Source organism: Scyliorhinus canicula, chromosome 10 (assembly GCF_902713615.1).
Source record: "Scyliorhinus canicula chromosome 10, sScyCan1.1, whole genome shotgun sequence".
Taxonomy (NCBI): domain Eukaryota; kingdom Metazoa; phylum Chordata; class Chondrichthyes; order Carcharhiniformes; family Scyliorhinidae; genus Scyliorhinus; species Scyliorhinus canicula.
In genome coordinates this window covers 34,803,798-34,829,608 of record NC_052155.1, presented here as the reverse complement: position 1 = coordinate 34,829,608, position 25,811 = coordinate 34,803,798, and the positions used below count along the sequence as shown (strand labels likewise).

The following is a 25,811-nucleotide window of genomic DNA, read 5'->3' as shown; positions in this document are numbered from 1 at the left end:
CCAGATAAAGGCCTTATCCATTTCCACAGTGCCGGTCGCCCTGAAGTTAAGTATGGGTTATTGTAGCTGATAGGTGTAGTTTAACTCATAGAGGATATTGTGTTTGTATGTTTGTATCTTGTGTATGTAAATAAACCATCTTTTGAACTAACTAACTGGTTGTGTGGTCATTTGATTCATATAAGGGAAGGCTTGTGGTTCACTAAGATAAATAGAAATACCCACAGTACTGGTGACGCTGTTGGGACTGAAACAGAGCAACAGCACATTCTCCCCGTGTCCGCGTAGGTGTCACCCCCACAATGCAAAGATCTGCAGGGCGAATAGATTGGCCAACCTAAATTGCTCCATAATTGTAAAAAAAGACAGCTCAAGGGCAATTAGGGATGGGCAATAAATGCTGGCCCAGCCAACTAGACCCACACCGCAGGGAAGAACAAAAAAACGATTGAAAAATCTGGGTCAGAAACTGAAATTATTTTCTGCCTTTTTTCTCAGCTTCATACCAAAAAGGATCATGAGATCCTTCTCAAGAAGGTCCCGCACCACTACATACGACTTGGTCTATTGTCATAACTTTATTTTTCAATGTTTTCTTTTAATACTTACTTTTTCTCCCTTTATTCCAGCAACACCTGGACTACCAGTTGCACCCTGCGATTGAGAATAGAAGAGGTTATAACAACAACTTCTGTCTGTGTGGAACTTTTCACTGCATTCTGAAACATTCCGGAACAATTTACAGGAGCGTGACAGGAAATTATTTGATGCCAAGTCAAAGGGGATATCAGGACGGACAATCCGCAGCCTGGTCAATGAGGCAGGCATTAAGCAATGCCTTAAAAGAGATTCCCCACCCCGAAGTTAAAACAAAATTCGGACCAGTATCTTTATTTCTAAGTTTTTACTGGTTTTAAGGCACACAAGACCAGTTCAGCCCAGTATTCTTATTTTCCTAATTTCTACTCTTTTTTTTCTTTCTGGACAGAGCTTTCGGTTCCAGATTGTTAAAGGCATAACCACCAATGCAAGGGAAAAGGAAGTGGGGGATACAAAAATGTCAAGGGTTGGGGGAATTCCTGAAGGGTTTGGGAGAGTTTATGGAGATGTGAAGATGCAAGGCCAGAGAAAGATTGGAACATGAGAACAAAGGATTTAAAATCAGTGTATCAGTGGACTGGGAGCCAGAGCAGGATTAATGTGTGAACAAGACTTGGTGCGAGTTAGGAAAAGGACAGCAGAGTTTTGAATGAATATGGAGTGTGAAGCATGGGAGATATTACTGCAAGAATCACAACTAATCTGCCCCAAAACTGCCTCTTTTAATGAATTGGTGTGTTGTTGCCGAAGGCATTTCACACAGCAACATTTTTTCTTTTGCTGTCCTCAATTTCTTTGTTCTACTTTCCTGCAGCTCTGCCCAGTGTTGGTTGCAGTTACAGATGCAGTGGCATGCTTCACCCAAATGGCCCTTTTTCGGGATAGATTGAATTTCATTGGGCTATTTCATTATAGGGACTTCACAGCCAAGCGCACTGTCACACTTGCTGACATCCACATAAACAAACTTTTCAAAGTGGAAGAGGGAGAGAACATTGAGGTTGTGACCAGGAGTGGAAACACTTTTTCTCCTCCCAGGGCCATTGAGGTTAATTGTGACTCGTCTGTCTAAATGAAGTTGGACTAAAGCAAAGATTGAACCTGGGACCAATTCACCTGTCAGACCAACCGAGCAATGCATTTACCTGCTAAGTCCTTTGGAAATCTAGTTTTTTTCTTTTTGTTTCAACGAGTAAACCCAGAACAAAGTGACAGTTACTTACTGTTATCATAAAGTTGCATTTACCACATTGGTGAAATGTCCTATTTTATATTCAACCCATCTTAAAACACAACCACCATTCGACCTACTGGACCCAAAATCTAAATTTTTTGTTTGGTGTGTGGTAACTCGTACAGCACTGAAAGGGATCCATTCAGCCCATCGATTGTGTGCTGGCTCTTTCGAAGAGCAATCTGGTTAGTTCCACTACCTTCCTTGTCCTTTTTCCATTTTGCTACAATTTTTTCTCCTTCAAGTAATTACAACTTCCTTTTAAAGAGTATTTAATTCTCAAGAACAAATTGTAGGCTGAGACAGTATTAATTTCCTCTGAATTATTAAATCGCCTGATGCTTTTGCTTATTGCTATTTTCATGAGGTCTCATTTGCTGCACTGTGTCGCAATTCATTAATTAACAATTTTAACCACAGCTTCAGAAGCCACACAAAAGACTTGGAACAAAACCAACATAAAGCAGACCAAGTAGGCCAGCAGCACGGTTTGATTCCCGTACCAGCCTCCCTGGACAGGCGCCGGAATGTGGTGATTAGGGGCTTTTCACAGTAACTTCATTGAAGCCTACTCGTGACAATAAGCGATTTTCATTTCATTTCAACAGAAAAAAGCTGACATCAGTTAAACTGTAATTAAAACCTCCAATTATTTCTCTAATGTCCTTCAGAGGAAGAAACTTGTTGCCCTTAAATGACCTGCTTGTATTTGACTCCAGTTTCATACACTCATGACAGACCTTTAAATGAAAAGGCCTTGTTAGCAATTGTACTGATAGCAAGGGAGAATCAATGAAGGTCGGCCTTTCCAGGATCAGGAAAATATAAAAATTTAAATTGCAGATTGCAAATCACATAGGTCTGCCCATGAAATTGTAACATTTCCTCCTCTCTCTCAGCATGTACTTGGCTACATAGGGTTTATAATTAAAAGGTAAATAATCTCCTGTGTGGAAGATAATTCCTCTGATTCCCATTTCCTCTTACTACTAGCAACAGCTAGTAACACCCTGGAGGACTTGTTGCAAACTATGTACTTCCTTCTGCTTTCGATTCATGTCAGGATCTGAGTCTTGGGCAGTCAGTGTTTGGCAGGATAAAATGACAAAGGTCACAGACTTTCCAATGCAGCCTATTGCCAAAAGGAGTAATGCAGAGATCAAAGGTAACACAGCTGCTAAAGCAAGTATAGACTACAGGCCCTCATGAAGCTGAAGCATTGGATGGAGTAACTTTAGCAGATGCGATGCTTGAAAAACATCAGCAGGTGTGGAATATCCATTACCCAAATATCCTGTCTGATTATATTTTACAGGCATCCAGCATAGGATCTGGTCATTCTTTCTTTGTAAAGTGGTATGTCAGTCAGGAAATATAAAGGTATGTTCGGTGATGTCATGTCCTCATTTAGTTCTTGCTTCATTGGATTACAGGCCATATAATCAATCTTTTAATGTTAAGGGACCTATCAGTGAGACACAATCCCATTCACTGAGGATCTGGCCAGTATTGCAGAATGTACTCTATGGAAAGAAATACTATTAGCCTTTATGTAGGAGGAGGAGCTAAAGGTTAACTGATGTGAGTTGGAAGACCATGGGGTGCGATTTACCAGTTGCAGGATGGGACCGGGCCGGTAGTTCCCGGGAGAACCCCTTCGCGGGATTCCTGATGGTCGTTAAGCCTCCCAAGACCACTGTGGGCGAGACCCAGACTCGCATAGTTAAAAGAGCTTAAAAGGTCACTTAGCTATGCTGCCGCCAGATCTAACTGGCATCCGGCATATATCAGCCGTGCTGAGGAGACCCCAGCAGGGCGCCGATTGGTACTGATCCCCACAAATGGGGACCAGGCAAAACGGCACTTGGGCAGGTCTCCCAGATGATCGGAGCTCCCTGGGTGATTAGCCTCTGGCCAGGTTGGCACTCTGCCACTGCTGGTGCTACCTGGGAATTTTGGCACTGCCAGCCTGGCACCCTGGCAGTACCACCTGGATACTCTTGCAGTGTCACCCAAGTGCCAACATGGCACTTACAGGGCGCCCAGCTGGTACTGCCAGGCTGGCTGGGGAACTGTCAAGGTGCCAGTCTGGTGATGCCAAGATGGGGGTGCCCTGCTGGTATGTGGTGGGCCACGGGGGTGGGTGCTCAAAGAATCCCCAGCAGGTGAGTTGGTGCATTTAAGGGGTCCCGGGGTCATGTTGGGGATTGAGAAATTGGGGCGTTATTTTAAAATGGCGCCCCGATCTCTTCCTGGACTGAGGAGCTCCTCACTGCAGAGAATGCAGCTAACATTCAGGCTCAGGAGACGTTCCCCACCAGGGCTCGGAAATGAAACAGAGAAACGCCCCTGCTGATCCCACTTTGGAAGGACTTTTTTTCAGTCAAATCGTGCCCCATGGAGATGATGATTATTCAACCATTTTCCTGGATTCTGAACCTAAATTTTATTAGAATTGATCAGGGTGTATGGGAAAACTCTTGCTGTTTTGCTCTGATCATAGGCTTCTCATGATGATTGTGGAATTCTATGGGATGCACTTGTATGGCTTGATTTCTAATGGAAGTTACAGGGATCTTAAGGGTTAAATTGGAACTAGGCAATATATATTTTTTTCTTTAGTTCTCTGATCACAGTTTCTTTTGATAATTCATGGGATGTGGGCATCGCTGGTGGGGCCAGCATTTATTGCCCTTTCCTAATTGCCCTTGAACTGGGTTGTTTGTTGGTACGTTTCAGAGGGCATTTGAAAGTCCACATTGCTATGGATCTAACGTCACATGTAGGCCAAATCAGGTAAGGATGGCAAATTTCATTCCCTGAAGGTTTTACGACAATTGACAATGGTCCTCATTAGGCTTTCAATGGTCACCGTTCGGCTTCCATTTCCAGATTTTTAGTGAATTCAACTTTCGCCATCTGCCTTGGTGGGGTTTGAGCCTGGGTCGCCAGAGCATTACCCTGGGTCTCTGCATTACTAGTCCAGTGACAATATCATTATACCATTGCTATGCAATGCAGAACTTAGTACTTCACTCAGCACATTTTTCTGTATGTATGAATAGACCAGTCGAAGTTGAATCGTTTGATATGAAAGTTTTCACTTACCACTTCTCCAGGAAGACCTATTTTTCCAGGAAATCCATCAAATCCACGAACCCCCTCAGAAAAGGAAAAGGAAGATGGCATTAATTTTAATGCATATTCAGTCACCCATAACCCTGAGAAACTTTCCGTTGTGATTTTCCAATGCAAATGTCGATTCTAGTCGCTACCAAATACAATTGCTGATTTTTATCTCCAGACCTATTCGTGCATTGAACTGTATCTTGATCTCTGGATATTCATCAGATAGCCACTAAAAACGCAGACAAAGCTACAAAAGCAAAAGCTGGACAGCCCCAGCATTCAAAGCAAAAATGCCCATCTCAATCTATTTTTGCCTCAATTTCTTTCTTTGTTGAATTCCTGTCAAACTTGCTCTTATCCATATTGATCGTCTCCTTGGTCAGTCTATTGCAAACATTCAGCACCCTCATTTTGAGCCAGTTATATCAGATCATGTTTCCTCCTTTGAGCTTCATCCCATCCTTCCTTGTTGTTGTTCTTGAGGTTGTTAATATCCTTGTCATTCAACTGGTCAATACCCTTAAAAATCTCAAATTGCTTGATAAGATCCCTTCTTGTTCTTTTCTTCACTAGAGTCATGGAGTTATAGAGGCACAGAGGTCTGCAGCACAGAAAAAACCCTTCGGCCCATCATGTTTGTGCAAGTTAAAAATAACCACTATTCTAATCCCGTTTTTTTCTACACTTGGCCCATAACGTTGAATGCCTTGGCATCACAAGTGCACATCTAAATACTTCTGAAATGTTATGAGAATCTCTGCCTCCACCACCCTTTTCAGGCAGTGAGTTCCAGACTCCCACACCCTCTGGGTGAAAATACTTTTCCTCACATCCCCTCTAACCTCCTGCCCCTTACCATAAACCAATTCCCCCAGTCAATGATCCTTCCACCAAGGGAAAGGTTTCTTCCTGTCTAATCTCATCTATGCCGCTCATAATTTTATACCTTTCGATCATGTGCCCCCTCAATTCTGCTCCAAGTAAAATAACCCTAGTCTATCTCCATGGCTAATGTAACCATTCTCATAGAGGATGATCTGCATTAGATTGCAATGGTTTCCCTGCCTCCCATTGTGGGCTTTTACTTGTATTCCCCGGAGGAGATGTTCTGTGAATGGTTTGACTTTCCCATATAAATACATAGTTCAGAATGGCTTGATGGATAGGTGCATGTCTTGGTTCAGTAGTCACATGCTCACCAGTGAATTAACCAGAAAAGCTGCGCTCCAGAGACTTAAGCACATGATCTAGATGAGTAATTTAGTGCAGCATTGAAGGCGAGCTATGTTGTCGCCTTTTGGATGATGAGGCGTCCTCTAAGATTGATGATAAAGATCACTTGTCATTATCTAAAGACCAGTAAAGGGGTTTTCCTGGTGCCGTGGCCAATTCTTATCCCTCAACCAACAAGTTAAAACTGAGAAGACCTTAAGAACTAGGTACAGGAGTAGACCATTCAGCCCCTTGAGCGTACTCCACCATGGCTCATCCGACATTCCTCACGTCCTCTTTCCTGCCCTTTGCCCGTAAACCTTGATTCCCTTACTAATCAAGAGCCCATCTATCTCAGCCTTAAATATACACAAGGACTCTGACTCCACAGCTCTCTGTGGCAAAGAGCTCCAAAGACTCTCAACACTCTGAGAAGAAATTACCCCCTCACTTCAGTCTTAGATTGGCACCACTTTATTGTGAAACTCTGCCTTAGACTCTCCCATGAGGGGAAAAAATCCCTGTCAAACCCCTTAAGAATCCGATACGTTTCAATTAGTTTTCTAATGAGTTTTTTAAATCTTTACGTGTGCGAGTGTAAAACAACACCTCTGCTATCTCTTCCCTAACTTCTTTCAATGAATTTCTCGCAGAAAAAGATGCAGAAATAGTCAATGTTGTGCAGTGAAATATAGAAATATATAGAATTTACAGTGCAGAAGGAGGCCATTCGGCCCATCGAGTCTGCACCGGCTCTTGGAAAGAGCACCCTACCCAAGATCAACACCTCCACCCTATTCCCACAACCCAGCAACCCCACCCAACACCAAGGGCAATCTTGGACACCAAGGGCAATTTATCATGGCCAATCCACCTAACCTGCACATCTTTGGACTGTGGGAGGAAACCGGAGCACCCGGAGGAAACCCACGCACACACGGGGAGGATGTGCAGACTCCGCACAGACAGTGACCCAAGCCGGAATCGAACCTGGGACCCTGGAGCTGTGAAGCATTTGTGCTATATCCACAATGCTACCGTGCTGAGATTAGTTTTGGATTGCCAAAGCAGGCACAGACATGATAGACCAAATAACCCTCTTTTGTGCTGTGAGTTTATGAGGTTTAGGTGCTACCTAAAAGCAAATCAAACATGCTGCATGTGCTAAGTACTTTTCTTACCTTCTCTCCACCAAATCCTTTCTGGCCAAGTTCACCTTTGACACCCTGGAAACAAAAATGCAACAAGACCTAGATCTAGTAAAAGCAGATATATGTGACCACTTCTAATAATGAACACGAGGCTTGCTATGTCATTTTGACATGGTGTCAATTAATTTATGATTAATTTATTCCAACCTACTGTTAGAAGGGATAGAAATACTTCCTATAGCAGATTTTGATCAATATGCATTTTCTATGTGGTCTGCAATATATTATCACGGATGGCGCTTTAAGAAGAGAAGCTGTTGTTATATATCATTTAGCAGTTCGATTAGTAAACCACCAAATTTGTTTAAATCCATAACCTGAGGGAGTAAGTTTAAGGGTTCAAAGTTTATTAATATATTTTACAATTGGACATATAAAGGAGCCACTGCAGCCCATCAGCAACCTAAGGGTGACAGGGCTGCGGAAGGATTGATTTGGATAATCATAGAAATTACACAGAAGTTACAGTGCAGAAGGAGGCCATTCACCCATCGAGTCTGCACCAGCCCTTGGAGAGAGCACCCTATTTAAGCCCACACCTCTACCCCATCCCTGTAACCCCACCTAACCTTTTTGGACACTAAGGGCAATTTATCATGGCCAAACCACCTAACCTGCACATCTTTGGACTGTAGGAGGAAACCGGAGCACCCGGAGGAAACCCATGCAGACCCGGGCAGAACGTGCAGACTTCGCACAGACAATGGCCTATGCTGGGAATCGAACCTGGGACCCTGGAGCTGTGAAGCAACATTGCTAACCACTGTGCTACCATGCTGTCCAGTTTGCATTAGGGATGACAAAAAAAATCAAAACTTTTGGTAACCTGAGTAACATCGTGAATCAGAAGATAATGGGAATTAAAGTTCTGATGAAGGATCATCGACCTAAAATGTTAGCTCCATTTCTCTCCACAGATCCTGCCTGACCTGTTGAGTGTTTCCAGCATGTTCTGTTTTACAATTCTGTGGTAGCATGGCCCCTTTAAGAGGCAATTGTTCGCAGGCGACATGATCCACCCAGGGCCTATTGCTTGGACGCATGTGAACCTCGGCCAATGGCAAGAAAGAGTGCTGTTGGGAAGGAAACGGACCCTTGTGTGAGTCCAGGAGTCAAGGATTAGAGACCTTTGATGTAGTTGCTGTGCCTGTAGATAGCATTACCTCATTGTTGATTGAGTAAATACGTTTGTGATTTAAGCAGCCTCCTCGTTGATATTTCGTGCTGGTACATTGGTGACAAGAGTAAATTGGACGACAGCCACGAGTGTCAGAATTCGAGGGGGATGGGGTTGCTATCGGAGATCTCCAGAGAAGGAAAAAGAAGTGGGTCAGATTCTCAGGCCTGTTTCTTGCTGGTGGGAGGAGGCAATGGGAATCCCACTGAAGCCACCCTATGCCACTGGGAACCCAGAATCTTTCCAGCAGCGAACGGCCGGAGAATTCTGGCCGTGGTCTCTACGGTAACTGTGAGTGAAAAATAATGCCTCGAATTGAAAAACACGATTCTATTGATCAGGGTCTGAAAACTGGGGCCAATATATTCAGAGGCTTTGGAGCTTATTCATTGCTATTGATATTACTGGCGAAGATAACGTAAAAGTTATCTTGCTTACGGTATGCAGACCCACAGACTTATGGCCTCATCAAAGGTCTAAGGGGCGAGATTCTCCCAAAACGGGAGAAATCGTAAAGCTGCCGTAAAACCCGGGCGGGTTTTACGGCAGCGCGCCCCTTCCCGACGGGGGACCGATTCTGGTCCCCGGTCGGGGCTAGCAGCCCGACGCCGTAGGCTCCGGCAAGACGGGCTTAACGAAAATCGTTAAGCCCGCTTACCGGAGTTAGCGCCGGCTGACGCGTCATATGACGTCAGCCGCGCATGCGCAGTTTGGAAGACTCCAACCCGCGCATGCGCGGGTGACGTCATCGTGTTTTTGCGCGAAACCCGCGCATGCGCGGGCCGGGTTGCCCCTCAGCCGCCCCGCGGATACTGCGGGGCGGCGGAAGGACAAGTAGTGCGCGGGCATCGGGCCCGCTGCCCGCGATCGGTGCCCACCGATCGCGGGCCCATGGCACCCTTGGCACGGCCGTGGTACTGCCGTGCCAATCGGTGCCATGGTTATAAAAAGCGAGTTTGTGATGCCGTTTTTACGAACGGCAAGACCAGGTGTGTTTGCCGTTCGTGAAAACGGCGGAAAGGGCTGGGACTTCGGCCCATCTAACAGCTGAGAATCGCTGCCGGCCGTAAAAAAACGGCGGCAGCGATTCGGGTCGGGACTTCGGCGGGGGGTGGGAGAATAGCGGGAGGGCGGCAAAAATGTCGGGAAGGCCCTCCCGCTATTCTCCCACCCGTCATGGGGGGCGGAGAATTTCGCCCAAGGTTTCCAGAGGCTCCGGATACCAAGCACTTTGATCTGTTATTGGAAAGAGCTTTACAGCTGCAGACCTTCTTTTATATTGCAACGGTACAAATTCAATTCAGGCATCAGGGACCCAGTGGAGGCAATTTCTACATTTGTAGCAAGGCTTCGCCAAATGGCTGAGCACTGTGAATGCAGTTCTTCATGAAGTAATATGTTATGCGATCATTTAGTTTGCAACGTTACCAATCAGAATATCCAAAGGAAACTATTAGGAGAAACAAAAATATCCCTGGATAAATAATAGAGATAGCTCAATCCACCGAATGTGCTGAAAAGGGTGCTTCTGAGTTACAGCGCATGCAGGAAGTGATGAATCTACTGTGGAAGGGGACCGGTTGCTTGGTCGGGACCCCCAGTGACAGGCACAGAGGAGACGGAACTGAGATCCCAGAAGCAGGAATATAGACTGAAGCAAAAGAAAAAAGCAGGCCGCCAGCCCAGGAATTTTGATGAGTGTTACAGATGTGAGCGGGATGATCCTCAGGATAAGTGTTATTGCAGAGATTTTGTTTGCTTCAATTGTAACAGGAAGGGTCACATTCAAGCATGGTACCACGCCAGATAGGGTGCACCCAGTTTAAAAAAAAACACACTGTGACTCCAGTGCATGAAGCAGAGGAAGATTCTGTGGAAGACTATGTTAAAAATGCTCAAGTTGAACAAGAAGGTTCCCATTGAAATAGTCCTCATGATGAACGGGCGGCCATTGAGTTGATACAAACCCTTCTGCCATGGTGGTTGGAGAACGGGCCTACAAGTATCCACAAGGAGACTCCAACCCCTGAGGCTGAGCAATATGACTGCTAAGTCAGTAACTTACACGGGGAAACACTAAAAATATTGGGTATCACAACTGCACTGGTGTCGCACCAACATCAATCTGCTCAATTACCCATGATTTTTGTGGAAGATCAGGAGCCAAGCCTTGTGAGGTTGGACTGGCTATGGCAGATTAAGCTAAATGGTTGAAAATTTAAAGAAAAATAACGAATGGTACTTTTAAAGAGATTCTGTGTAAGCACAATGATGTTTCTCAAAATGATCTGTGTCATATACAAGGGGTCAAGACCAAAATTCGTATGAACCATGAGTGCACATCAAAACTCTTTAAAGCCTGGCCCATTCCATATGCTCTACATCAAAACGGGGAGACTGAATTGAGATGTTTGGAGGAATTAGGTATCGTTTAGGCCAGTACAGTTCTCTGAATGGGCTGCCTCTATTGTTCCCGTGGTAAAGCCTGATCGCACTGTCAGGATTTGTGACGATTACAAGCTCGCCATGAATCAATAATCCCAACTCCACAGGTATCCTATCTCTTGGATAGATGATCTTTACACATAGCTGGTGACTGTCCTCACAAATAGAAAGTTCGATTGAGCCATATTTGCCTACAATTTGAGCTCGACGAAGACTCCAGAAAATATGCAATGATCAACAGACGCAAGGGACCTGCGGCTCAGCTACATCACTGGGAATGGCCAGCGCGCCATTGGACAAGATTGCATGTAGATTTTGATGGTCCCTTCCTCGGGAAAATGTTCTTAATACTGGTGGACGCTAATCTAAGTGGTTAGACGTCCAAGAATTGTAGACGATTTTGGCAGTCATCATCAACATATTAAGACAAATGTTTGCAATACACGGCCTCCCAGGAGTTATAGTTTTGGATAATGGCACAACCTTTATGGGGGAAGAATTCCAGCGTTTTGTACAGACCAATGGTATCCAGTACATCTGGATAGCCCCTATCATCTGGCCTCGAATAGTTGAGAGCAGTGCAAACCTTCAAATCCGTGATGAAAAAGCAGCCAGATAGGCCATTGCGTCACAAGCAAGTCAATTTCCTCCTTTCTTACAACACATTACCACCAGGATGTCACCAGCTGAATTGTTGATGGTCCATTACCTCTGAACTCGGCTGGACCTGGTGTTGCCCAATTTGGCAGGGAGGGTGGACATGAGGCAAGCTATGCAAAAGAAATACCATGAATCGACCAAATGCGACAGATCTTTCAAAGCAGATCATCGAGTTTTTGTTAGAAGCTTGGGGCTGGTCGAACATGGTTACCGGGGAGAATCTGATCATATTCTGGGTCTGTATCTTATTGGGTGGAACTACAAGGCAGACCGATATGAAAACAGGTGGATACAAAAAGGAGAGAGGCGGCAGCCCCAACAGCAAAACAAATGGATCCAGTGGTTACTAATGTTTCTTCACCAGAGCCAGAAGTGAGGAAACTGATTGTTCAGAAGAGGCCCTTGCTACTTCAGAAGAAAATGGAGAGAGGAGAGACTCCAACTCACCTAAGGCCTTTAAACAATCATCTGTTGCTAAAGACACCACTACCTTTATGGTGTAAAACCTGCCAGAGAACTGAGGCGTTTCAGCATGCCTCAGAAATTGCCTGATAGACTAACTTTATAAAAGACTGAAGCCTATCACCCCATTTTTGTGGTTCTTATCTCATTGTCAATAGTTACCTGTTTAACCCGTTATGTTTTTTTAAAATTCATTTACGGGATGTGGGCGTTGCTGGTTAGGCCAGCATGTATTGTCCATCCTTAGTTATCCTTCAGAAGGTGGTGGTGGTGAGATGCCTTCTTGAACTGCTGGAGTCCTTGAGGTGTAGGTACATCCACTATGCTGTTAGAGAGAAGTTTCTAGGATGTTGCCCCAGCAATAGTGAAGGATATTTCCAAATCACGGTGGTGAGTGACTTGGAGGGGAACCTCCAGGTGGTGGGGTTCCCAGGTATATGCTGCTCTTGTCCTTCTGGATGGCAGTGGTTGTGGGTTTGGAAGGTGCTAGCTAAGGAACCTTGGCGAGTTACTGCAGTGCATCTTGTAGATGGTGCACATGGCTGCCACTGTTCGTCGAAGGTGGAGGGTTTGAATGTTTGGCGAAGGGGGAGCAATCAAGCTGGCTGCTTTGTCCTGGATGGTGCAAGCTTCTTGAGCGTTGTTGGAGCTGCAATCAACCAGGCAAGTGGAAAGTATTCCATTACACTCCTGACTTGTGCCTTGTAGATGGTGGACAGACTTTGAAGGTGTCAGGAGGTGAGTTACTTGCCTTCGGATTCCTAGACTTTGACCTGCCCTGGTAGACACAGTATTGATATGGCTGATCCAGTTCAGTTTCTGATCAATGATAACTCCCAAGATGTTACTTGTGGAGGATTCAGTGATGGTAATTCCATTGAATGTCAAGGGGCGACGGGTAGATCCTCTCTTGTAGGAAGTGGTCATTGCCTAGCACTTATTATGTGATGTAAATGTAAATTGCCACATCAGCCCAATCCTGGATATTGTTGTTGCATTGGGACATGGACTGCTTCATTATCTGAGCAGTCACGAATGATGCTGACTATTGTGCAGTCATAGGCAAACATCCCCCCTTCTGACCTTATGATGGAATGGAGTTCATTGATGAAGCAGCTGAAGATGGTTGGGCCTGAGACACTACCCTGAGGAACTCTTGCAGTAATGTCCTGGAGCTGAGATGCTTGACCTCCAACCACCACAATCACCTTCTATTGTGCCAGGCATGACTCCAATTAGAAGAGAGTTTCCCCCTGATTCCCATTGACTCCAGTTTAGCTCGGGCTCCTTGATGCCATGCTCGGTTAATTGCTGCCTGATGTCAAGGGCAGTCACTCTCACCTCATCTCTGGTATTCAGCTCTTTTGTCCATGTTTGAACCAAAGTTGTAATGAGGTCAGGAGCTGAGTGATCCTGGTGGAACTCAAATTGAGAGTCCATGAGCAGGTTATTGCTGAGTAAGTGGTGTTTGATAGCACTGTTGATGGCTCTTTCCATCACTTTGCTGATGCTTGGGAGCAGACTAATAATTGGTGGTAATTGGCTGGTTGATTTGCCCTGTTTCCTGTGTACAGGACCCAGCTGGGAAATGTTCCACATTGCCGGGTCGATACCAGTGTTGTTGTTGTAGCTGTACATTAGACAGCTTGGCTAGGGGTGCGGCAAGTTCTGGAGAACAAGTCTTCTGTACTGTTGCCGGAATATTGTCAGGGCCTTCAGCCATTTCCTGATATAACGTGAAGTGAGTCGTATCGGCTGAGGTCTGACATCTGTGATGCTTTGGACCTCTGGAGGAGACGAAGATAGATCATCCACTCAGCACTTCTGGCTGAAGATTGTTGCAAATCTACGTAAGTTCAAAGGGACTTGAGGGGATGTGGTAGCGTGGCCCCTTTAAGAGGAAATCATTCACAGCTCACATAACCAGGCCAAGGCATGTTATTGTAAGCACATAAACCTTGGCTAATTTCAAGAAAGCGCGCTGGTCCAGGGAGCAAGCGGACACTCGGTGTGAGCACAGGAGTCAAGGAGAAAAGAAAGACCTGTATCGTAGTTGCTATGCTTGTATATAGTTTTACGTCATTGTTGTTTGTATAAATCACTTGGTGATTTAAGCAGTCTCCTCGTTGATATATCACACTATTACAAGTTCAGATTTCCATCATCTGCAATACTTTGCTTTTGTATTTGTTACTATCCCCATGGACCCATGGGGACAATCCGATTGACCCCCGTGGGTCTCATGGGTAAGAGGGATGGAGGTTCAACAGTGGGCTCATTAATTCCATGAGATAAAGGCTGGCCCAGGTAGGAGCCGGCATCTCAGAATGCTCGTGGCTGGGACTTTGAATGTAGCTTTGTATACTCATTTCCTAACCGTGAGTTGGAAATAAACTACTTTGACTCGCCTTTCCGGGCTCCTCCTTGACTAAAAGAGTGAGGAAGAAGACTTTATTAGTTTAAAACATCAATTTGGATTTTATTGTGCTTTTAATGCAGTGAAACTTTACAAAGTGCTTTAAAGGTAAACATGGCAAGATGGGGACTAAATCCGTTCAAAAGGAAAGATTACAAAGGGTGATTTAAATTTTCAGTTGCGAGAAGGATTTTGCAAACGTTTTAAAAGTGAAGGTGCCAAGAATTTGAAGGAAGCTGTTACAGAGAGCAGGATGAGTTAGTTGAATTCTCCCAGCAATAGTGGTGCAAACGGAGTGGGAATGAAAATCAGACCAAAGGAACAAAGGGTTGGATTCTCCGATCACTGACACCGAAATCGTGTTCGGCGATCGGCCGGAGAATCCACTTTTACGATGGAATCGGGGGCACCACCGATTTTGCAATACTCCGGCCACTCAAAAACGTACTTGAGGAGTTCGCCGCATGCTGTCGGGACGGCCTCAGGGCGTCACCTAATGCCCTCCCCCGATGCTCCACCCCTGATGGCCGAGTCCACGACGAGTGGGGCGCATGTCCTCAAAACATTTGGGGACCTCACATAGTGGCTGCATACTGTGTACAGTCGGGTGGGGAACCTGCTGCACAGTTGCTAGCCCCCTACTGGGCAGAGGATCAGTGCAGGGGCGGCGCCGACTTTCTGGTCGTGAGACCAGACAGATTCTGTGGACATAGCCGCAGAGTCGGAGAATCCAGCCCAAAGTGTTGAACTGGAAGTCTAGGTCGGCAGGACTGAAGAATGGGAGAATAAATCAAGATCATTGAGGTATTTATAGAAAAGAGTAAGGGCGGAATTCTCCACTCCCCACACTGCCTGGGAGAATCGCGGGAGGGCACCCCGACATTTTTTACGCCCCCCCTGGCACCCCCCACGATTCTCCCCCCTCCCCAGCTCGGAAGAATCGGCGCTCGCCGTTTTTCACAGCAAACGCCGATTCTCCGAGCCCGATGGGCCGAGCGGCCAGCCCATCACGCCCGTTTCAACACGGCAGCAACCACACCTGGTCGCTGCATTCGTGAAACGGGTGCCAGATGCCCGTTCGGGGCATCTAGGGGCCCGATTGGCACGGGAGCACCACGCCTGTGCTCGTGAGGGGACAGGCCCGCAATTGGTGTCCACCGATCGTCGGGCCAGCGTCCAAAACGGACGCACTCTTTCCCCTCCGCCACCCGGCAAGATCAAGCCACCACGTCTTGCCGGGCGGCCGAGGGGAAAGACGGCACCGCGCATGCGCGGGTTCGTGCCGTCAGAGCGCTGATGTCATCCACGCATGTGCGGGTTGGAACCGGCGACCCGTGCATGCGCGGATGACTTCACAAATGCGCCAGACGCGCGTCATTCTTGGCGCGACGAGGTCGCTGCCGAGAAGCACGGAGGCCCGCTCCTAACCCCCCCGGATGGGGGTGAATTAGGTGCAGGGAGCGGGCCCCAAGGCCGTCGTGAACCTCGGCCGATTTCACGACGGCCATCCCGATTTTTATCGGGAGCGGAGAATACCGCCCTTGGTTGTGCAAAAGTTAGTTCATGGAGAGGATTGTATTCCAACAAGAGGACTATTTGAAGAATTGAATTGGGAAACGAAAAATCAGTTATCAGGGTTGAGGTAGGTATTGGGGCGCAAAAAATCTGATGATTGATAAGATTCAGGGTTTAAAATTCAGCTGAAGGTCAAACAGAATGTTAAAGTTATAAACAGTTTGGATCTGGCTGACAATATCATTGGAGAGAGAAAGATTAAATCAATACAGATGAATCTACGAGTTTCTAATGTGGACGAAGGACAGGAGGCTTAACGATTTTGAGTTGGAGGAAGTTATGACTCATTCAAACCTGATGGTGGACAAGGTGTTTATGGACTGAGGGAAGAATTAATTGGACAGATAAAGCCCTCATGATCAGAATACATAGAAGCTAACCTCCATTTCTGTGAGTGGTGTATTGGGAAGAAAAGGCTTAGAGTGGGGGAACTCAGGATGTGGCTGTGTGGGGTGGGAAGGGGAGTAACTTCTGGGGATGGATGGGGGCGGCAAGGTGATGCAGTGGTTAGCACTGCTGCCTACGGCGCTGAGGACCTGGGTTCAATCCCGGCCCTGGGTCACTGTCTGTGTAGAGTTTGCACATTCTCCCCCTGCCTGTGTGGGTTTCACCCCCACAACCCAAAGATGTACAGGTTAGGTGGATTGGTCACACTTAATTGCCCCTTAATTAGAAAAAAAATAATTGGGTACTCTGAATTTGTAAAAACAAAGGAATGGAATCATGCAATTTAGCTGAGCTGGGTAACAATTAAGGAAACACAAAGGAAAAGGCATTTTCTGAATGATTCTTCCCATTTATATGCGTATCATTTGGCTCAATGTTCTCATGGTAGAAGTCCAACTCTGCAACATGTGATGAATGTGCCCTGTGGGCCAGATCTAGGAAAAGGCCATTAGCCACTTTCTTATACCTCCAAATATATGTGTTTTACTATTCTTGGATGCTTGTGCACCAGACGCTGAAAGTAAGCATGCAGGTGCAGCAGGCGGTAAAGCAGGCTAATGGTATGTTGGCTTTCATTGCGAGAGGTTTCGAGCACAGAAGCAGGGATATGTTGCTGCAATTATACAGGACTTTGGTGAGGCCACACCTGCAGTACTGTGTGCAGTTTTGGTTACCTTCTCTGAAGAAGGATAGTCTTGCTCTCGAGGGAATGCAGCAAAGGTTTACCAGACTGATTCCAGGGATGGCGGGACTGTCATATGAGGAGAGATTGACTAGGTTGGGATTGTTCTCGCTGGAGCTCAGGAGAATGAGGGGGGATCTCATAGAGACTTATAAAATTCTAACAGGACTCGACAGGGTAGATGCAGGGAAGATGTTACCAATGATGGATGTGTCCAGAACCAGAGGTCACAGTCTGAGGATTCAGGGTAAACCATTTCGGTCAGAGATGAGGAGACATTTCTTCACCCAAAGAGTAGTGAGCCTCTGGAATTCATTACCACAGGAAGTAGTTGATGCTTAATCATTGAATATATTAGAGAGGCGGCTAGATACAGCACTTGGGGAGAATGGGATCAAAGGCTATGGGGAGAAAGCAGGATTAGGCTATTGAGTTAGATGATCAGCCATGATCGTGATGAATGGCGGAGCAGGTTCGAAGGGCCAAAAGCCCACTTCAAGCTCCTATCGTCTATGTATCCACATATCTATGGATGGTAGCCTGAATGCTGCAAAGCTAACCAGGCTGAAATGGCAACATTCTTTCCACTTTTAAACACACGTTTAAGTCTGTGTGCAGCCATTTTTGAACCATGATAATGATTTGAACACAGAAGTAGAGGTGAATTCTGGTTCAATTTGGACTGAGTGCCCTTAGTGTTCAAAAGGTTAGGTGGGGTTGCTGGGTTACGGGGATAGGGTGGAGGCGTAGGTTTAAGTTGGGTGCTCTTTCCAAGGGCTGGTGCAGACTTGATGGGCCGAATGGCCTCCTTCTGCGCTGTAAATTGTATGAGTGTGCCCTCCTAACTCTGACAAATGACTGAGAAAAAAACAAAGAGTCCAAAGCAGCACAAGGCACAGACAGCTTCATAAATACAGGATTCTTGATATTTTTGCCTGACGATTTGTTCCAAAAGAAAGAATTCATTAAACACTGTTCAGCTCTGCTGCCCTCCACGTCAGCTAGAATAACAAGTATTTCTTATGAGATGCTGAGAAATTGGATCAAACTCCCTAAACTAGAAGCTGGGCCATGACAGCGCATGAAGACTCCAACTTTTGTGTCAAAGTTGAAGTTTGAGAAATTGCCAACAGTTTGTGCTGCATCTGGCCTCAGTGCTCTTCTTCATAGAATTTACAGTGCAGAAGGAGGCCATTCGGCCCATCGAGTCTGCACCAGCTCTTGGAAAGAGCACCCTACCCAATGTCAACACCTCCACCCTATCCCCACAACCCAGCAACCCCACCCAACACCAAGGGCAATCTTGGACACTAAAGGCAATTTATCATGGGCAATCCACCTAATCTGCACATCTTTGGACTGTGGAAGGAAACCGGAGGACTCGGAGGAAACCCACGCACACACGGGGAGGGTGTGCAGAATCTGCACAGACAGTGACCCAAGCTGGAATCGAACCTGGGACCCTGGCGCTGTGAAGCATCTGTGCTATCCACAATGCTCCCTTGCTTGCCCTTCTGTCAGAGAGGAGAATGTTTGGACAGGTTTCCTGATCTTGAACATCATCTGCAGTAGTGTATGGAGTGAGCACAGAGGTCACATTTACTGGAGAATAATCTGCTAATCCATGGAAATATACGCCAGGAAAGGATTAAACCATTTCAAATAGGTAAAAGAGCGGGGAAAATTGGAGACAGAAAATAAAACATTGATAACACTCCCCACTGAATCAAACATCAAAACACAGACTCGACTTTGCAGTCACAATTACAGTCAACTACAAGTGGGAAATCCATGGCATCAACTTACAGGTGTTCCAGCGACGCCTTTAAAGCCTTGTTCTCCTGGATAACCCTGGTCTCCCTGTTGGAACAACATGAGCAGTTAATACATTTTAAACCTTTACAAGAAAATGTTGTCTTTTACCTTTCTGCAGAGGCGAGTGAGAGGTGGGGAATACGTCCTCACCTCTGCAAACTGGCACGCTATGCTTGGATTTTTGGGTTCAGATTTTCCCATTGAGAATATGGTCAGATGCCCCACTTCGGTTTCAAACATTTTCCAGAGGGCAGTGGAGGGACCAGGCTTCTGAACGGGCCCACTCGTATCAGGATCCCAGCCGTGGTAAGTTTAAAAAAACATTTAGCAAGGCTGCTGACTTTACCAGCTGCCTGGTGACAGACTAGCTCAATAGAGTTGAGGGCAGGGTGTTGCGAAAGTGCCCAATTTCATGATTCATATATTTTTGGACAACATTTGGTTTGGGGATTGACATTTTTTAAATGTTGGATAAATGAAAGCCTGTTGGGAGGCTGGTAACACCCCTCAGATATTTATAATTCCAAGCATGGTTCATGAATTTGATGATCAGCCATGATTATAATGAATGGCGAAGCAAGCTCAAAGGGCCGAATGGTCACCTCCTGCTTCTATTTTCTATGTTTACTTAGGGATTAGAGTTAGAGGTGCGATAACAACCTTTGGAATGGAGCCAGTGAACCTGATATGATTATCTCCATTAGATATAAATTATTCACATGGGCACAGAATCAAAGGGTTTCAGAATCCGATCTGTCTCAGTGAGGTCCCTTCTCTTCCTTCTAAAATGCAATGGGCACAACATGCTCAACATTTCCTCACAAGACAACCCCTCACCCCAGGAATCAACCGCTTCACACATGTTGGGCCTTATCCTCTAGAGGTGAGGGGGAATCTCATCTGCTGGCTGGAGAGACAGTGAGAGCCAGGCATCACATTTGTGTGGGAAGGCCAGCCACACCGTGTTCCACTCGGGCACATGATAGGCCAACGGCAGGTCCTTTATCCCTCGGGGTAGCATTTCTCACTGCCATGAGCTCAACCGGCCACACTCCTGCCTGATTACATTTGGTAGCCCCCCCCCCCCCCCCCCCCCTGCACCCCTCAGCATTGAACTTGCCATGGGGGCAGCGCAAGATTCCATCCATTAATCAGTTTCTGTCTCCTCAGGGCTGAAACATTTGCTCTGTCTCTCTCTCTCTCTCTCTCTCCATCGATGTTTTCCAGAGCCCCTGTGCATTTTCAACATTTTCTGTCACTTCAGATTTCCAGCAGGTACAGTATTTTGCTTCTCATTGAGTCTAGAATTTACATTGTGTACACATTTTGGCTCTGATTTCATCTGCACTGTCTCATTTAGAGAGGACGGACAGTAAACCTCCAACATTAAAAAATCTATTTTTTGACAACTGAGATCCATTTTTTGAAATTTACTTCTGTGTTGCACGACACTGAAGCAATGTCGTTATTATATTTAAGATTATCTGTCAATTTGTACTCCACAAATTTACTTTGCTTGCATGACCTATTGCCTGCATTACCTACCATAGAAAGCATTCTTTCTGGTTGTATCATAGCCTGGTATGGATCCTGCTCTGCCCAGGACCGCAGGAAATTACCAAAGGTGGTGAATGTAGCCCAATCCATCTCACAAACCAGCCTCCCATCCATCGACTCTGTCTACAATTCTTGCTGGCTCGGAAAGGCAGCCAGTATAATTAAGGACCCCACGCACCCTGGACATACTCTCCTCCACCTTCTTCCATCAGGAAAAAGATATTAAAGTTTGAGGTCAGGTACCAACCAACTCGAGAACTGTTTCTTCCCTACTGCCATCAGACTTTTGAATGGAAGTACCTAGTATTAAGTTGATCTTTTCTCTGCACCTTGCTATAACTGTAACATTATATTCTGCAGTCTCTCCTTCCTTCCCTATGCACAGTATGCATTGTTTGTACAGCATGCAAGTAACAAGACTTTTCACTGTATACCAGTACATATGACAATAATAAATCAAATCAAATGACAGCAGTGTATAGAATTCAAGGTTTTGTCAATAAGGAATTTGAAATAAATCCATTTTCAGTTTGATCGTGGTACAGTTCATTGGATGAACACGGTAATGTACCCATCTCGAGATATATTAGGTGGGTGTTAATGGCTCCAGATCAGATATTCCTGCCTGAACTCAAGGGATCTTTTACTCATCTGTCAAATTATGCGTCCCGTCCACAATGATTCCCGGGGCGAAGCAGGACCGGAACATCCGGCCTTTGTGTGTAAAGGTGGATGCGGCTTTCTGACCTGTGGGTGTGGGGCACTGGGAGCAATGTCATCAGTTTGAGTCTCAGGTCTTTTTAATCACACTGCAGGTTGGTTGCAAGCAGGCCAAGAGCATGAGGCCTGGAGTTTGCTTGCTGGCACAAAGGCAGGTCGCAGAGGATTCAAGATTATTTTGAAGGGGAGGGAAATGAATCTGGGCAGCTGAGCCCCAGAGCTATAGAGTGAGGCCTGGTACCACTTATGAAAGTGCACCATCATGCTCGATTTCTGATATTTTTTTCTTCCAAACTGAGATACCTGACACATATCTGTAATGAATTTCATCTGCCACTTTAACAAACTCCTTTTGTGGATACCTGAATTCTCCTTCTGACATTATAACAGCAATGATACTTCAGAATTAGAACAAAGAACAAAGAAAAGTACAGCACAGGAACAGGCCCGTCGGCCCTCCAAGCCCGTGCCGACCATGCTGCCCGTCTAAACTAAAATCTTCTACACTTCCTGGGTCCGTATCCCTCTATTCCCATCCTATTCTTGTATTTGTCAAGATGCCCCTTAAATGTCACTATCGTCCCTGCTTCCACCAGCTCCTCCGTCAGTGAATTCCAGACATCCACTACCCTCTGTGTAAAAAAACTTGCCTCGTACATCTCCTCTAAACCTTGCCCCTCGCACCTTAAACTTATGCCCCCTAGTAATTGACACCTCTACCCTGGGGAAAAGCCTCTGACGATCCACTCTGTCTATGCCCCTCATAATTTTGTAGACCTAAATTACTAATTACTAAAATTCGTTGTCCATAAACTGCATTGGGATATCCTGAATTCATGAAAAGTTCTATGTAAAATATATACTTTTTCATGAGTGTTTTGTGACAGCAGTGCTGCCGAGATCGCGGCCCATATTTAACAGCACTGAGTGCCGGAAATTAGCTCCACAAGCTTCTTGAGGTTACTGGCTCTTTTGCTGCCTGATTTGTCAGATTTGTGCCTCAGTATCTCGCTAACACAGGGGAACTGCTTTTAAACGTTCCATCACTCATTCCCAGTCATACAAGCATGGCGAGGGCAACACAGTGGCGCAGAGGTTAGCATTGCTGCCTCATGGCGCCAAGGTCCCAGGTTCGATCACGGCTCTGGATCACTGTCTGTGTGGAGTTTGCACATTCTCTCCGTGTTGCGTGGGTTTCGCCCCTACAACCCAAAGATGTGCAGGGTAGGCTGATTTGCCACGCTAAATTGCCCCTTAATTGGAAAAAAATAATTGGGTACTCTAAATTTAAAAAAAACAGACAAGCATGGCAGCACACAAACCTGCTCCTCAATTTGGCAATGCCAACCTGGCCAGGCTTCTCAATGACGTCTATGAGAGACGGGGCATCCTGTTCTCCTGAGGGGGTTGGAGGGCCAGGAGCAGGATGATTAGTACCACCTGGGAGGCAGCGGCTGTTAGTTTGGAACAAAGAATAAAGAAAAGTACAGCACAGGAACAGGCCCTTCGGCCTTCCAAGTCTGCGCCGACCATGCTGCCCGTCTAAACTAAAATCTTCTACACTTCCTGGGTCTGTATCCCTCTATTCCCATCCTATTCATGTATTTGTCAAGATGCCCCTTAAATGTCACTATCGTCCCTGCTTCCACCACCTCCTCCGGCAGTGAGTTTCAGGCACCCACTACTCTCTGTGTAAAAACTTGCCTTGCACATCTCCTCTAAACCTTGCCCCTCGCACCTTTAACCTACATCCCCTAGTAATTGACCACTCTACCCTGGGAAAAAGCCTCTGACTATCCACTCTGTCTATGCCCCTCATAATGCTGTGGACCTCTATCAGGTCGCCCCCTCAACCTCTGTCGTTCCAGTGAGAACAAACCGAGTTTATTCAGCCTCTCCTCGTAGCTAATGCCCTCCGTACCAGGTAGTATCCTGGTAAATCTCTTCTACATCCTCTCTAAAGCATCTACATCCTTCTGGTAGTGTGGCGACCAGAATTGAACACTATACTCCAAGTGTGCCAACTAAGGTTCTATTAACTTCTCTTCCTGTCACATTAACAACAAGCCAGTAAACCTTCTGATATTAATGTGTCTTACCCAAAGCTGTATGTACTCTTAGCGAACAGTGCCACTGTTAAATCTGTGTAGATGGAAATATAATTAATAAGAATGAAGTCCCGCGTTTCACTTTCCATTGAGTTCCTTACCAGCTGCAACATGACTTGCCAATTTTTATACTCAATGCCCTGGCTAATGAAGGGAAGCATTCCATATGCCTTCTTGACTACCTTCTCCACCTGTGTTGCCCCTCACAGTGACCTGTGGACCTGCACAGCTAGATCTCTCTGACTGTCAATACTCTTGAGGGCTCTACCATTCATTGTATATTCCCTACCTGTATTAGACTTTCCAAAATGCATTACCTCACATTTGTCCGGATTAAATTCCATCTGCCATCTCTCCACCCAAGTCTCCAAACGATCTAAATCCTGCTGTATCCTCTGACAGTCCAGATCGCTATCCGCAATTTCACTAACCTTTGTGTTGTCCGCAAACATACTAATCAGACCAGTTACATTTTCCTCCAAATCATTTATATATACTACGAACAGCAAAGGTCCCAGTACTGATCCCTATGGAACACCACTAGTCACAGCCCTCCAAACAGAAAAGCACCCTTCCATTGCTACTCTCTGCCTTCTACAACCTAGCCAGTTCTGTATCCATCTTGCCAGCTTGCCTCTGATCCTGTGTGACTTCACCTTTTGTACCAGTCTGCCATGAGGGACCTTATCAAAGGCCTTACTGAAGTTCGTATAGGCAAAATCCACTGCCATATCTGCATCAACCATCTTGTGACCTCCTCTAAAATCTCTATCAAGTTAGTGAGACACAACCTCCCTTTCTCAAAACCGTGCTGTCTCTCGCTAATACGACCACTTGCTTCCAAATGGGAGTAGATCTTGTCTCGAAGAATTCTCTCCAGTAATTTCCCTACCACTGACATAAGGCTCACCGGCCTGTAGTTGCCTGGATTATCCTTGCTACCCTTCTTAAACAAAGGAACAACATTGGCCTCCAATACTCCGGGACATCATCTGAAGACAGTGAGGATCCAAAGATTTCTGTCAAGGCCTCAGCAATTTCCTCTCTTGCCTCCTTCAGTATTCTGGGGTAGATCCCATCAGGCCTGGGGACATCCACCTTAATATTTTTAAGACGCCCAACACCTCGTCTTTTTGGATCGCAATGTGACCCAGGCTATCTACACACCCTTCTCCAGACTCAACATCCACCAATTCCTTCTCTTTGGTGAATACTGATGCAAAGTATTCATTTAGTACCTCACCCATTTCCTCTGGCTCCACAACAAAGATTCCCTCCCCTGTCCTTCAGTGTGCCAACACTTGCCCTGGCTACCCTCTTGCTTTTTATGTACGTGTAATAAGCTTTGGGATTTTCCTTAACCCTATTTGCCAATGACTTTTTGTGACCCCTTTTAGCCCTCCTGACTCCTTGCTTAAGTTCCTTCCTACTTTCCTTATATTCCACACAGGCTTCATCTGTTCCCAGCCTTCCAGCCCTGACAAATGCCTCCTTTTTCTTTTTGGCGAGGCCTACAATATCCCTCGTTATCCAAGGATCCTGAAATTTGCCACATTTATCCTTCTTCCGCACAGGAACATGCCGGTCCTGAATTCCTTTCAACTGACATTTGAAAGCCTCCCACAAGGTTGATTTACCCTCAAACATCCTCCCCCAATCTAGGTTCTTCAGTTCCCGTCTAATATTGTTACAATTAGCCTTCCCCCAATTTAGCACATTCACCCTCGGACCACTCTTATCCTGGTCCACCAGCACTTTAAAACTTACTGAATTGTGGTCACTGTTCCTGAAATGCTCCCCTACTGAAACTTCTACCACCTGGCCGGGCTCATTCCCCAAAACCAGGTCCAGTAGCCCCTTCCTTAGTTGAACTATCTACATATTGTTTTAAGAAGCCCTCCTGGATGCTCCTTACAAACTCTGCCCCGTCCAAGCCCCAAGCGCTAAGTGAGTCCCAGTCAATATTGGGGAAGTTAAAGTCTCCCATCACAACAACCCTGTTGCTTTTACTCTTTTCCAAAATCTGTCTACCTATCTGCTCCTCTGTCTCCCGCAGGCCATTGGGAGGCCTGTAGCAAACCCCCAACATTGTGACTGCACCCGTCTTATTCCTGATGCTACCCAAAAGAAGGTCCGGAGTGAAACGCCCGTGTTTTGATGCTGCCATGTGGACATAGCCCCATTATTGGAGAATCCCGCCCCAGGTGTGGGGAGTGTGATCCGGGAAGAAATGAGGAAGTTGGTGGATACAGAGGTCTGCCTCAGGACACAGGCGCTGTGTCCGAAAATGAAAAGGAAAGAATAAAACATAAAGCCTACCTGCAGCACTCACTGTCACCCCCATGCAACCCTCACACACAC

The 25,811-nt window shown here is 46.0% G+C and overlaps 1 protein-coding gene across 1 annotated transcript in view; it reads right to left on the bottom strand.

Moving 5' to 3' along the window:
- Nucleotides 1–25,811, bottom strand: part of col22a1 (collagen, type XXII, alpha 1) — a 375,895-nt gene that overhangs the window by 139,872 nt on the left and 210,212 nt on the right. The window contains exons 13-16 of the mRNA XM_038808788.1: nucleotides 19,057–19,110; nucleotides 7,357–7,401; nucleotides 4,943–4,996; nucleotides 610–654 (exon numbers count right to left, since the gene is read on the bottom strand). Coding sequence (XP_038664716.1) covers nucleotides 610–654; nucleotides 4,943–4,996; nucleotides 7,357–7,401; nucleotides 19,057–19,110 — 198 coding nt within the window. The remainder of the gene's footprint in view (nucleotides 1–609; nucleotides 655–4,942; nucleotides 4,997–7,356; nucleotides 7,402–19,056; nucleotides 19,111–25,811) is intronic.